General features: G+C 38.1%; 2 protein-coding genes across 3 annotated transcripts; both read left to right on the top strand.

Moving 5' to 3' along the window:
* The first annotated feature begins 206 nt into the window (after nucleotides 1-206).
* On the top strand, nucleotides 207-5,013 carry LOC123873704 (tyrosine-protein phosphatase non-receptor type 13-like). 2 transcript variants are annotated; one of them, XM_045918694.1, is made up of 2 exons: nucleotides 207-416; nucleotides 1,721-5,013. In XM_045918694.1, the coding sequence occupies exon 2, from the start codon at nucleotides 1,725-1,727 to the stop codon at nucleotides 4,890-4,892; it is 3,168 nt and encodes a 1,055-aa protein (XP_045774650.1). In that variant the 5' UTR covers nucleotides 207-416; nucleotides 1,721-1,724; the 3' UTR covers nucleotides 4,893-5,013. The 2 variants fall into 2 exon arrangements, with proteins under 2 accessions (XP_045774650.1, XP_045774651.1); XM_045918695.1 differs by lacking the exon at nucleotides 207-416 and adding an exon at nucleotides 490-508.
* Nucleotides 5,014-8,073: 3,060 nt separating this feature from the next.
* Nucleotides 8,074-13,873, top strand: LOC123873700. Its single transcript, XM_045918684.1, has 2 exons — nucleotides 8,074-8,476; nucleotides 8,611-13,873. Exon 2 carries the CDS (start codon nucleotides 8,713-8,715, stop codon nucleotides 13,639-13,641), a length of 4,929 nt encoding a protein of 1,642 aa, XP_045774640.1. The 5' UTR covers nucleotides 8,074-8,476; nucleotides 8,611-8,712; the 3' UTR covers nucleotides 13,642-13,873.
* Nucleotides 13,874-13,899: the final 26 nt, after the last annotated feature.

Here is a 13,899-nt window from a genome sequence, read left to right as displayed (position 1 = left end):
ATGGCATAGATAAAGCGTCAAACATTCGTCAAACGTGGCTATGTTGGCAATATTGTTTATGGTTTAAAGCTTTTATGGTTGGTGCATATAGGGTTGGTGTGAATTCACTAGAAAGTGAATGAATGAACGACGAATAAAAACAAGTGTAGAAATACTTTAACAAGCATAGACAATTATTTACAAAAAGGTTGTTGATAAGGTTTGACTTTGACAACAACGGGTAAAAGCAGGTAAAAGCGTTAAAAAAATGGAATGCACATTGGACAAGTTGGGGCAAGTGAAAATGAAGGAAACAAGTGGATTCTTTGAACTGTTTAAATTAAAATGTTACTTTCAATTTTATGTAAATATGAGTGAATAATTACAACGCAAGTGTAGTGATAAATTATTAGGACTAAATTGAGAACTTTCAAATCGTGAGTTAAAGTATTAAATAACGTTTTCCTAACTTTCAAAAACGATTGTAAAGTTTAACAAAAGTTTGCTTAAATTCCTACACAGTAAATAGGTAGGTAAGCGTTGTCAATACCATAAGCGATCAAGGCAAACAACTTCATAAGGCAACTCCTTTTATAATGATATAGATATACCTTTATTAAACTTAGTTCGCCAAGTTTACTTGCATCCCTTATCAATATGTTTTGTTATTCCTAAATGTCTAATTTCGTAAATAAAGGTTTTAACTGATCTGTACACTTAACTGTTCTGTACACTTGTTAGTGTGAAGACACATCATGTAAGTTATTTAAATACATCTTGTATTCCAATTTTCTCCTAAACAATGGCCTCTAGAACCGGTTTGTTGAATAACAAAAGATTTACATCTTATGTCAATCTCAGACATAATATCCATTTAAAAGTTTGTTGAAACAGTAACTGAAAAACTTGTGAATTTCTGAGAGAATCCTTTAGTTACTTTTACTTTTACTAAAATCACTTTTACTAAAGTTTTTTTTTTTTTTTTTTTTTTTTTTTTTTCAGTCCACAAAACCGACTACAATTGGTAAGAAAAAATACAAGAAGATAAATGGACAAAGAAACATGCGCGCAATTGCGTCTTCTCGATGTGGACTCGGCATGCACTATTAAAGTATGTAGGTACAAAACTACAGCGCAACACAAGTTCATGTTTAATTGACAATGATTATTTACTAATGATATTATTATTAATTTCCTTTTTGTTTTTTTTTTTTGATTTAAAAAAAAAAGTAAATTACAAGTTGTAGACCTGTATTATCCTTTTAAAAAAGTAAAATTTTGCTAGCTGATATGTGCAACTTTATTTGCGTGGATTAAGATTTAAAAGTCCCGTGGGGGACTCATTGATTTCTGGGGATAAAAAATAGCCTGCAAATCTAACTATCCCCATGCAAAAAATCATGTCAATCCCTTGCTTCAACATGATTGAAGGCCTAACCAATAAACCAACACAATTTCACATAATATGGGTAGTGATGGTAGTGATGAGTCTATGCCCACAATTTTTTTCTAAATAGATTTAAATTTTTAAAAATCCCATGAGAACTCTTTGATTTTCGTAAATAAAAAGCAGCCTATGTCATTGTCCAGGTCCTTAGCCATTAAAAAATAACATCAATTTGTTGTTCTGTTGTGGCATTGAAAGACAAACCAACACATTTTTATAATAATTATAATAACATGGGTAGTGATTAAAATAAGTTTATTATAACATAATTTATATAAACTTTATTTATTTCAGTAAAATGCCACGCAACTGTGATGAAGACTCTGGACGCAGTTCCTGTTCGGCCGCATCCATCAATTTCAGTCCCATCATGGAAATGCACAAATTTGAACCAGCCAACTTAAAATCAAAAGAGCAATTCATTCAAAACGTAGATCTCAAAGTTAGCACCCAGCCTAGAAACTTTGCTAGTATAATAAAATCTCCAGACGAAAAAGATCCCTTCCCTAGTTGCAGGCTTCCTAGAAAACATAGAAATCCTGTATTTAGTCTATTTGACAATTCCCGATTAGGTGGCTTAAGTAACGCTCATTCAACCCTTGACATAGCTTGCAGTACTCAAATCGAAAAATCTATGCAAGGACATGCTATATCTACATCAGCAATAAATTCAGATGTCAAAGTTAATAAACAATCTACAAATGCACACTTTAGAAGAGGTAAACCAGTCCAAAGGGCAGCTTCTAGACTTTACAAAGCAGAAAATTGTAAAGGCAAAGAAGGCTGCATAGGACCCGAGTTCATCGTCAGAGCCTCACAACCTGTGAAACATATAGATTTAACAGTTTCAGCTATTTGTGATAAGAGAGTTATAACTGTTGTACTTCTGAATGGTCAGAGAGTAGAAGTTATGTGCGACCCTAATACAGTAACAGCTGGGCAGATTTTCGAAGCTTTAGTGTCCAGTGAAAAGTATGAACACAACTTTATGCTCGGCATAGCCATATTAATAGGTGGTGACTTTGTTTTTTTACCAGATGATTACAAAATCAAAAAGGTTGCACCTGAAAAGTGGCACAAAAATAAAAACAAAGCTAATGATGAGGATATTTCTGTTACTCTTTTTTTGAGAATCAAGTTTTTCCTACCAATGAATGTGGCTAACAATATTCAAGGAGGTGAATGGACGCATAGAGTGTATTTGCAGCTTAGAAGGGCGACAGTTGAAGGACAGATGATCTCAACAATACAGAATCTCATTTTGTTAGCCGGGTATGCATTGCATATCGAATTTGGCGAGTTTTCGTATAGAGAACATGGCACAGCAGATTATTTTTTACTAGAACACTATTTACCAGAATTTCTAATAACAAATGATATGGCAGATGTTAAATTTCGTATGAAACGTGCCCACGAAACTCGACGTGGGTTAGATAGGAGCAAAGCAATTATAAATTATATTACTTTAGCGCAAACTTTTAGAGATTATGGAGCACATTTTTACTCAGCAGTTTGGGCAACAAGGGATGGATTTTGCAGAGATGTGTGGCTTTCGATAGGTCCAAGAGGCGTAACCCTTTATTCAAGGACACATAACGTTTCAGAAGAAACCAATAGTGCAAATCGCATAGTACTTCAAAGCTTGCCTTGGCATCATATACACACATTCTATTACAACAAGAAAAGCCTTTACATAATGCCTAATTCATACTCTGGCTTATCAAAGATTGGGATCAAATATAAACTTAAAATGCCAGAGAATAAAAGCTACTTTGCATTCTGGTTGGCGTCACTACACCATAGATTGTACGTAAAACTGTATGCTAAAGAGGATTTTATAAATTATTTATCAAGTGAGTTAAACTGCCCAATGGCTGAGAATAACAGTCCTAATAAAGTGGAATGTAGCAACTATCAAGATAGCTACAACTTGGCTGTTAGAAATCCAGCTAGAATTCGAAGACCAATCAGGAGACGGTTTAGAGTAGATTTATTTAGTGATAAGAAATCTCAGAATAAAGAAAACGAAAGGCCTAATACTGAGGAATTATTAAGGCAGATTTTGTCACCCCTACCAAGTGAAGAGAGTATGTTAAACTCTCCAAACAAAATTGGTCAAAGAAGCTCTTCCAATGAAGGCTTATCTTCCTCCGAAAGTAGTTTGCCGAGAAGGCATGGTGTCAAAATGGGAACTAGAATGTTCAATGAAAAATATGCTAGATCACCTAACAAACTTCTATCAGTGAAGTCTGATGGTGATCTGGCTATGACGCAAAGTGACTCGGATGATCTGAGTTCAGAGCAAAGACAGTGCAATGTAAATAGTATGCAACTGTTACCAGAGCGCTCTTACAGCCAAAATATGGCGGCGCCAACAGCATATGTTTTAGAATCTCCAAAAGTATACTCAGATGTCTTCAATTATGACACAGGAAATGAATCTTGTGTAAATACGTCCATATTTGATAGATTAGACAACATGGAATGTGTGCAAGGTGAAAGGGTATTCGTCACAGCTGTACTAGAAAGGGACAAGACAAATGCTCTAGGACTACAAGTAGCAGAAGGATCGGATGGTAATGTGTACATAAAGTCGATAACGCCTAGCAGTGCGGCAGATTTGTGTGGAAAACTGTTGCCTGGCGATCAAATCATATCAGTGAATGGGCAGACTTTATTAAATTTAAAATACGACAAAGCTTTAAACATGCTGCAGTCAGCACCACAGAAAGTGGAACTTATTGTATTACAGAATACTACAAAAAATGCCTTTTCAGACCACGAAAAGGCATCGATTTCGCAAGAACTTCATGGTAGTCAAGTTTTACAGAATAGCTTAAGACAAAGTATAGCCAGTGCTCTAGATGTCGAGATAATGGACGATGAACTTCTGAATGAAGAAGCATTGAAAACTATTTATGCCCTTATAAAGTTAACTAAGGACAAAGTTATAAGTCGAATGAAAGACAAATCAAGTCGACAAACTACTCCAAACAGATCAAACTTACAGAAATGCTATTCAGAAAATAAAGTTTACGAAGAGTCTGATATAGGTAATTATTCGTCACAGGAAAATACGCCGCAAAAAAGAAATTCCCAGAAATTCAATACATGGCGTGAACAACTAGTAAATAGACCGAAACGCCGACCTTTAAGTTTGAGTATACCAACAGACGTCAATGTTCCCGATGATTATTTGAATGATAATAGTTTTATGAAAAAAACTTCACTTAAATCCATTCAGTCTTCATTGAATAGTTTGGATAGTAAAAGTAATTCGTCCAAAAATGTCGCGCTACCAAGAAATTTCGGACTTAGTAGAAGATGGTTAGGACCTGTAAAATACCCTGTTACCCCTTGCAAAAACACTAACAATACCGAAAGTGCAATCGTTGATAGCAATGTTATAAGAAGACATTTTGTGTATGGTACGGGTGATTCAGATGAAGAGCAAATTTTTTTATAAATAACTATTTAAGTAGATAGAAGATATTTTAAGATACTTTATGCATATGTACTGTTACGTGTAAGAAATTATATAATTTTATGTTTATTGTACAGTTGACCAATATTTTAAAATAAATATCATACCATTTATAAACTACGGCTTTTTTTCATCCCGATAAAACGTTACGCCAACGATAAACGGTTATATGTCTACCTCCTATTCGGGAGGTCGGGGATTCAATCCTGGGCACGCACATCTAACTTCGTCGAGATATGCGTGTTTTAATTAAATAAATATGACTTCCATAAACGGTGAAGGAAATCATCGCAAGGAACCTGCATGCCTGAGAGTTCTCTGTAATGTTCTCAAAAGGATGTGAAGTTAGCAAATCCTAAAACCCTACCCTTCCCTTCTATACCCTATCCGTGGAAAGAAGTTAGAATAACGCTTAGGTACCTACTCTGTTACGTAATCCCATACAAATAGCCCAAAATCTCAGCGGGCAATAACCATTTGAGTCGCCAACCAATCCCAAACGAAACTATGTTTTTAAGTGAATTTCGAATGTTACCTACTAGTTAACGTTTTCGAATCGAATTCCGAATATGTTTTAAAAATATGTTTATGATTGGTTGGTGACTCAAAATGGTTAATGCCCACTGAGTTTTTTTATTTTTTTGGCTATCATATTTTGTATAGGATAACGCAACTGAGAAAGAGCTTTCCAGATAGTAATAAACTGGAATGGGTTGAAAATTGAATTAAGTTATTCATCATTGTGATAAAAATACCTATACTTAACTTAATTTTAGTAGATCTTAATCATATAAGTGGGTACATAACTTAAATGATAAGTACAACTTCGTCTTATCAGTTGTAACGGTGCGTTCATAAAAGCCTACACCCAATCTTTATAGTAGGTAAGTATATATATGTATTCCAAATAAGCAAAAGATGATAAAATCTGGCATGCTACTCAAATGTGTTAATTTAGTAGATACATAACACTTTAGATCGTAGTTTGTTACAGAGTAGGTACCTACAAGCTGGTGTCCCACTGTGCATACTAAATGATGCATAATATTGATACCCAAGTAGGTTACTACGTATTACGCATTGCGCGCGACTGCAAAATCCATACTAATATTATAAATGCGAAAGTGTGTCTGTCTGTCTGTCTGTCTGCTACGTTTTCACAGCCCAATCACTGAACCGATTTTGATGAAATTTGGTACAGACATGGGCTACATCCCGGGGAACGACATAGGCTACTTTTTATCCCGGAAAATCAAAGAGTTCCTGCGGGATTTAAAAAACCGAAATCCAGGCGGGCGAAGCCGCGGGCATCCTCTAGTTATAACATAAGTAACAGTATTTATGTAGCTATACCTACACATGTAAGCCGTGATAGTCTAGACTCTAGTTAGTGGTTGAGATGCCGACCTCCTAATCGGGGATTCGATTCCGGGCACGCACCTCTAACTTTTCGGATTAAGTACCTATTAATTTCTTTAATGGTAAAGGAAACATCGTGACGAAACCTGCAAGTCTGAGAGTTCTTAATATTCTCAAAGGTGCGTGAAGTCTGCCAATCTGCGCTCGGCCAGCGTGGTGGACTATGGCTAAATCCCTTCTCTTTTTGAGAGGAGACTCGTGTTCAGTAGTGAGCCGGGCGGGTCGATGAAGATGGCATATTATTGTAAATTGAATACTTGAAAAGAGCAACCGCCGAGTTTCTTGCTGGTTCTTCTCGGTAGGAACGGCATTCCGAACCAGTGGTAAATTATTTTGACGATTCGAAAGCACTTGTAAAAGTTTACTTGAATAAAAATAATTTGAATTTGATGATGTAAAAGTCATGGTCCCTGTTCACCCAACCAACAACACAACTTAGTTTCTTGCATGTTCTTCTGAGAGTTCGGAACCAGTCGTTTTCCCTGACAAGAGCATGCGGAAGTAGTTCTTATTTTTAGCGTTCCGTACGAGAAGGGTGCCAACGGAACCCTACAACTAAGCCTCCGCTGTCCGTTTGACAAGTTGAGTTGAATACCAGGGAGTGGGCCTTGACCGATATGGGCTATGGCTGAAATAAAATCCATAAAAAACCGGCCAAGTGCGAGTCAGACTCGCGCACCGAGGGTTCCGTACTGGGGTAATTTTTCCGACGATTTGCACGATAAGTCAAAAACTATTATGCATAAAAATAAAAAATCTGTTTTAGAATATAGTATATACCTACAGTAAAGCCCTTTTACATGATACCCCACTTTGTATAGTTATCTTATTTTGAAAATTGAAACACATTTTAATTTTTTTTAATGATCTAATCACAAATTCACGGTTTTCGCCGTTTCGGATTTATTCCTTTACTTGTGCTATAAAGACCTACCTTCCTGCCAAATTTCATGATTCTAGGTCAACGGGAAGTACCCTATAGGTTTTCTTGACAGACACGACGGACGGACGGACGGACAGACAGAGAGACAGACAGACAACAAGTGATCCTATGAGGGCTCCGTTTTTCTTTTTGAGGTACGGAACCCTGAAAATCTCTTTCGAAACAAAGGTTATATACCCACCGTAATGTTTTACCTACTTACATAGTATTAACGGTGTCAAGTCTAAATGTCTGTAAAACAAGTTTTACAATTTCAATAAGTCCCACCAATAAGTACCTACCAACTGTAGGTACATAAGTTGTCACTAAACTAATTACGGATAGGTTATCTAGGGTCATTGACCTATTCATGAATAAGATTCCAAGACTTTGTAGTAATGATTCTCCATGCCAATTGCTTTCTCTTTCATTTTGTTTAGTGCTATAGCACTGCACAAGGCGTGCGCGGCGGCGGGCTGCGGGAGCGGGGAGCCTCGCGGTGCGGCGCCGGCGCGCGGCACAATGCATTCGCGGCGCGACCGCCTCCAAATTACCAGCGCTTATATTGTTATACAGTTTATTACGATTTTATTATTAAAACATTTATACAACCATCAAGTGTTATAAATACAGTCCAATTCAAAGTGCAGTGCAACACATCACTAAACATTTTGGTCCTTCACCCGTCAACGAAAAGGAGCCACGCCGCGAATCGCCATACATACAAACCAGCGAAGACTTCCCGAAGGAACATTGCATCGCGGAAACCAAAAAAGGCAGGGACATGACTGAGTGAGTTTGTTCCATATCCTTCTTATTCCTTCTAGTTTCCGTCTTCTAGCATTCTTTCTGGATCAGACATCTTCGCTAAAATTCAATTAAATCATCTTGTCGGTACCTACAGTACAACATTTTTACTCTTAGAAGCGGGCGACGAGCGACTACGCCGAGTTCAAAACCGGTTCCTTATCGCTTGCTAGTGGCTTACGCGCATCGATTTGAATGCATTTCGTACCTACTTATGACTGCATTTAAAACTTTAGGCATTACGCGTGTTATAACTTTATAACGCGTGAACTATTTTGCATTTTTCTTTCACATTACTTATTATTTTAACTTCAACTTTTCAAATTACGTTCTTTGCTTTATTTTGCTTGACTTTATTCGTTAAAAATGAGTGACCCACGTAGCAAAGAATTAATAAAACTTCGTGGTAGCATTAAAGGTAAGCTAACTATATTTCAAAATTTCTTAAATAGTTTAGATAAATGCGACCACATTAGCGAAACTCAATACAACGAACTTGAATGTCGGCTGAGTAAAATTGATAGTCTACAGAATGATTTCGATAAATTTCAGACCGAGCTCGAGATTTTGTCGGACGATACTAGTCAACTGCTTCTCGAACGTGAAGAATTCGATACGAAATATTTTTCATTAGTGGCTGAAGCACGTACAATTATGAATAGAAGCAAACGGCACCTCCAGCGTCGGATGTCAGTGTCTGAGGCGAGTGAAGGGAGCGAAAGCAGAGACGGTGGCTTTCACGACTTTGTTCGTCTTCCAAAAATTTCACTTCCTTCCTTTGACGGAGAGAAGATGACTCAATGGTTGGAATTCAGAGATACGTATCTTTCTTTAATTCACTCTAATAATAATTTAGGGAATATTAATAAATTTCATTATTTGAGAGCAGCTCTTAAAGGCAGTGCCTTAACAGTAATAAAAAATCTTGAATTCACTTCCAAAAATTATGAAGTAGCATGGCAATTGCTATCAAGTAGGTACGACAATGAACGATTGCTTGTAAATATACATGTCAACTCGTTACTAAATTTCTCAACAATGACGAAAGAGTCTGGAAAATCTTTAAGAAATTTAGTCGATACAATTAATCGTAATTTATGTGCATTAAATACCCTAGGTCAACCCACTGATCACTGGGATACCTTGGTTATTCATTTAATGAGTCGTAAGTTAGACAGTGTTACCTTTCGTGAGTGGGAGGAACATCGTAACTCAATAACTACTTCTCCTACATTAAAACAATTTATAGATTTTCTAATAGGCAGAGCTGACTTATTAGATACTATACAACTTGAAGAAACACAAAGACAGTCAACTTCACAAACAAATCAAAATACACAATTTACACAGAATAAGCACAATACACTATCAAAAAATACAAGTTTAAATAAAGAAAAAATTACACTTAAAACCACTGCATGTCCTTTATGTACACAAAATCATTTTTTATTTAGCTGTTCTGAATTTAGAAAATTAAGCGTAGATGAACGCTTAGAAAAAATGAAGAATTTCAGTGTGTGTAAAAATTGTTTACGGCCTGGTCACAAAGACAGTCAGTGCCGCTTAACTCACTGTAAATACTGTTCTTTAAAGCACAGCACACTTTTACATAAAGATACTGAACAGCACACCACAGTTGCCTTATCTGCCAATATTCAGACTAGTAACAAACCTCTTACATTGCTTTCCACAGCATTGGTGAATGTGGTCGGCGCCGACGGGAAACTACATCCTGCTCGCGCTCTTCTAGACAATGCCTCCACGGGGCATTATGTCACACAGCACCTGTGTGAGAAGCTGGGTTTGCTGCGTCGAAGCGTAAGCTCCTCTGTGACAGGTATTAACAACCAGTTATCATACGTAGCAGAGTCTTGCACCTTACCTCTCGAGTCATATTCGGGGGATTTCAAGGTCAATCTTGAGTGTCACGTATTACCTCAGATTACCAACACATTACCTTCATGCAACATCGATATCAGGTCTTTAAAATTACCGCCTCATATTCGATTAGCTGATCCATCTTTCCATATTTCTTCACCTATCGACATATTGGTAGGAGCAGATGTCTTCTGGGACGTCATATGTTCAGATTTCATCGATCTCGGTAAGCAATGCCCAAAATTGCAAAAAACAAAACTTGGTTGGCTGGTTTCTGGCACAATCAAGGCATATACACAATCACATAAAAATAAAGCACATCAATCGTCTTGCTTTTTCACTCAGCGCGATGATGCCTTGCTAACACGATTTTGGGAATTAGAGTCGGTTTCTTCTAAATATAACTTAACGCTAGAAGAGCAAGCCTGTGAAAAAAGTTTCGCAGAGAACACTCGACGTGACACTGATGGTCGATTTATTGTAACTATACCCTTAAAAGAGTCACCCGAGGTTCTCGGCGATAATTATCACTCGGCCAAAAATCGCTTGCTAGCACTTGAGCGTAGATTTCAACGCGATTCAGTTTTAAAAAAGAGATACTACGATTTTATGACTGAATATAGAGACTTAGGTCACATGAGCGACACAGTTATTTCAAAACCTACTGAACCTGATTCTCAAAACCGGTATTATTTGCCCCATTTTCCGATTATTCGGGAAAATTCTACTACGACAAAATGTCGCGTCGTATTCAATGCCTCAGCATTAAATAAGGGCAAAACATTTAACAGCATTCAAATGGTCGGTCCTGTCGTCCAGGATGACTTACTTTCAATTTTACTGCGCTTCCGTCAGCACAAATATGTTGTTTCGGGAGACATTGAGAAAATGTATCGAGCCATTTTAGTCGAACCCACACAACGTTCACTTCAACAAATTTTATTTCGATTTGATCCGAGTGAACACATAAGACCGTTTACGTTGAATACGGTTACTTACGGTACAGCATCTGCACCGTACCTAGCCACTAAATGCTTGGTTTCGTTGGCAGAACAATGTTCAGATCCTAACACAAAAATTGCCATTTCTAGGGACTTTTATGTTGACGATTTTATTAGTGGTGGTGATTCCATAGAATCTGTCATTGACCTGTGCAAAAGTGTAGATAAAACGTTACTGTCAGCACAATTCAAGCTGCGTAAATGGCAATCAAATAGCTCCGAAGTCTTGAAATCATTAACTAACGACAATGCACTTGAACAAATCAATAAAAATAAAACTTTAAATCTAGATGAATCATTACCCTGCAAAACTCTTGGTCTTCAATGGGATTGTAACTTAGATCATTTATTATTCACAATTGACCTAGATCCTAAAGCCAAGAAAATTACTAAACGTAAAATTCTATCTCTTATTAGTCAAATCTTTGATCCGCTTGGGATTCTAGGGCCTTGCACTGTTCAAGCAAAAAAGGTAATGCAAAACCTTTGGATAGATAAATGCGGTTGGGATGAGGAAGTGTCAAAAGATACCCAGAACACCTTTTTGAACTTCATAGATTCTCTTATTTCTCTTAAATCACTTCGTATTCCTCGTTGGGTTAGTTTTGATAATGTTATTCGTTTGGAACTTCATACGTTTTCAGACGCATCGGAACGTGCTTACGGTGCATGTATCTTCGTGAGGGCGGTCGACGCAAATGGCACGGTACAAGTTCGCCTTCTAGCTTCCAGAAATAAAGTAGCGCCTTTGAAGCCTACCACAATCCCCAGACTCGAGCTTTGTGGTGCGCTCCTGGCGTCTAGACTTCACGCCAAAGTGATGTCATCAATCACCCTTAAGGTACACGATTCCTTTTTTTGGACTGATTCCACAATCGTGTTAGCATGGCTAAAAACGCAATCAAATCAATTAAAAACGTTTGTTCGGACTCGAGTAGGTGAGATTCAAGACAGCACAGCTGGTCACAGGTGGAGCTACGTTCCATCGAAGGAAAATCCCGCCGATTTAGTCTCACGCGGAATTGCAACGAACAGTATTGGCTCATGCGCACTGTGGTGGTCTGGTCCAGATTTTCTTAAAACAAAAAACATACAGTTTCCGATCATACCAAACACACAATCAGATTCTACAAGCACACAAAGACAGGAAAAAACAGAAATAGTTTTACACACAACGACACAAAGTAAAGACACAGTCACACACATAATTCATGAATTAATTAATAAAACGTCAAGTTACACACATTTAATTAGATCTTTTGCTTTTGTACAAAGATTTATACACAATTGCAAATATCCTAAGAATAAATTAACACAAACATTATCTACAACAGAATTAAAAAATTCAGAAACTTATATACTAAAACTCGTGCAACAACAAATGTTCAAAGATGAATATATTTTATTAAAGTCCGGAAAGCCTCTTCCATACAAAAATAGGTTGAGTTCATTAGCACCTTTCATTCATTCAGATGAGCTCATAAGAGTTGGAGGAAGACTTAAAAACTCACACTATCCTTTCGACATCAAACACCCAATACTCTTATGTGGCAAGCATCATCTCACACAAATCCTTTTTCAAAAAGAACACATTTCATTAATGCATGCGGGACCTCAACTCCTTTTGTCTTTTATTAGACAAAAATATTGGCCACTGGGGGGGAGGAACCTCGCTAGACGCGTCGTGCATCGTTGTGTTCGTTGCTGCAGGTTTAAACCGAAACCAATACAGCCTATGATGAGTGACTTACCCGCGGATAGAACACGTTTAGAATTCCCATTTTTGCACACTGGAATTGACTACGCTGGTCCAATAATGATAGCAAGCCGTAAGGGCAGGGGTGCGAAACTGGAAAAGTCTTACATTTGCATATTTGTCTGCTTCGCAGTTAAAGCTTTGCACCTGGAGCTCGTCACGGATTTGACAAAGGAGGCCTTCATATCAGCATTTCTAAAATTTATATCACGTCGCGGTAAGCCAATGTCTGTAACGTCCGATAACTCGACGACCTTTATTGGAGCCAGTAATGAAATCGCATCTTTTTTCTCAAAATACTCAGACGACATCAAGTCAGATCTTAGCAATAGGGATATTGAATTCCGCCGTATACCCCAGTACACACCTCACTTCGGGGGTTTATGGGAGTCTGCTGTCAAATCAGTCAAATTTCACCTTAAACGCATCTTAAATTTAACACATTTAACGTACGAAGAGATGACCACGTGTCTGGTTCAGATTGAAGCCATCCTAAATTCCAGACCACTCACACCTCTTTCTTCCGATCCTTCCGACCTTACTTGCCTCACTCCCGCTCATTTCCTCATAGGACGCTCACTCTTGTCGGTTCCTCGCCCAATGGTCAGCGATACAAACATCGCCGCCATGGATCGCTACCAACGCATCGAGGCGCTCAAGCAGCACTTCTGGCGGAGATTCTCGGCTGAATACGTCTCTCTGCTACAACAGCGCATGAAATGGCAGAGGGGCTCAATCACAAGTCTCCAGCTAGGTAGCCTGGTGCTCGTGAAAGACAGAGCGCAGCCACCACTTTTATGGCTGCTTGGAAGAGTGGAGAAGGTGCATCCAGGACAGGACGGAGTGGCTCGCGTGGCAGAGATCAAAACAAAGAAGGGAGTCATCACGCGGGCCTTTAACAACATTTGCCCCCTTCCGATTTCCAACTCGCGCGGGCAGGATGTTTAGTGCTATAGCACTGCACAAGGCGTGCGCGGCGGCGGGCTGCGGGAGCGGGGAGCCTCGCGGTGCGGCGCCGGCGCGCGGCACAATGCATTCGCGGCGCGACCGCCTCCAAATTACCAGCGCTTATATTGTTATACAGTTTATTACGATTTTATTATTAAAACATTTATACAACCATCAAGTGTTATAAATACAGTCCAATTCAAAGTGCAGTGCAACACATCACTAAACACATTTAAAATACATAACTAAAGGCAGCTT

Source organism: Maniola jurtina, chromosome 17 (assembly GCF_905333055.1).
Source record: "Maniola jurtina chromosome 17, ilManJurt1.1, whole genome shotgun sequence".
NCBI classification, from domain to species: Eukaryota; Metazoa; Arthropoda; class Insecta; order Lepidoptera; family Nymphalidae; genus Maniola; species Maniola jurtina.
Note: the sequence above shows the minus strand (reverse complement) of the source record. Positions and strands in the feature narration are given on the sequence as shown.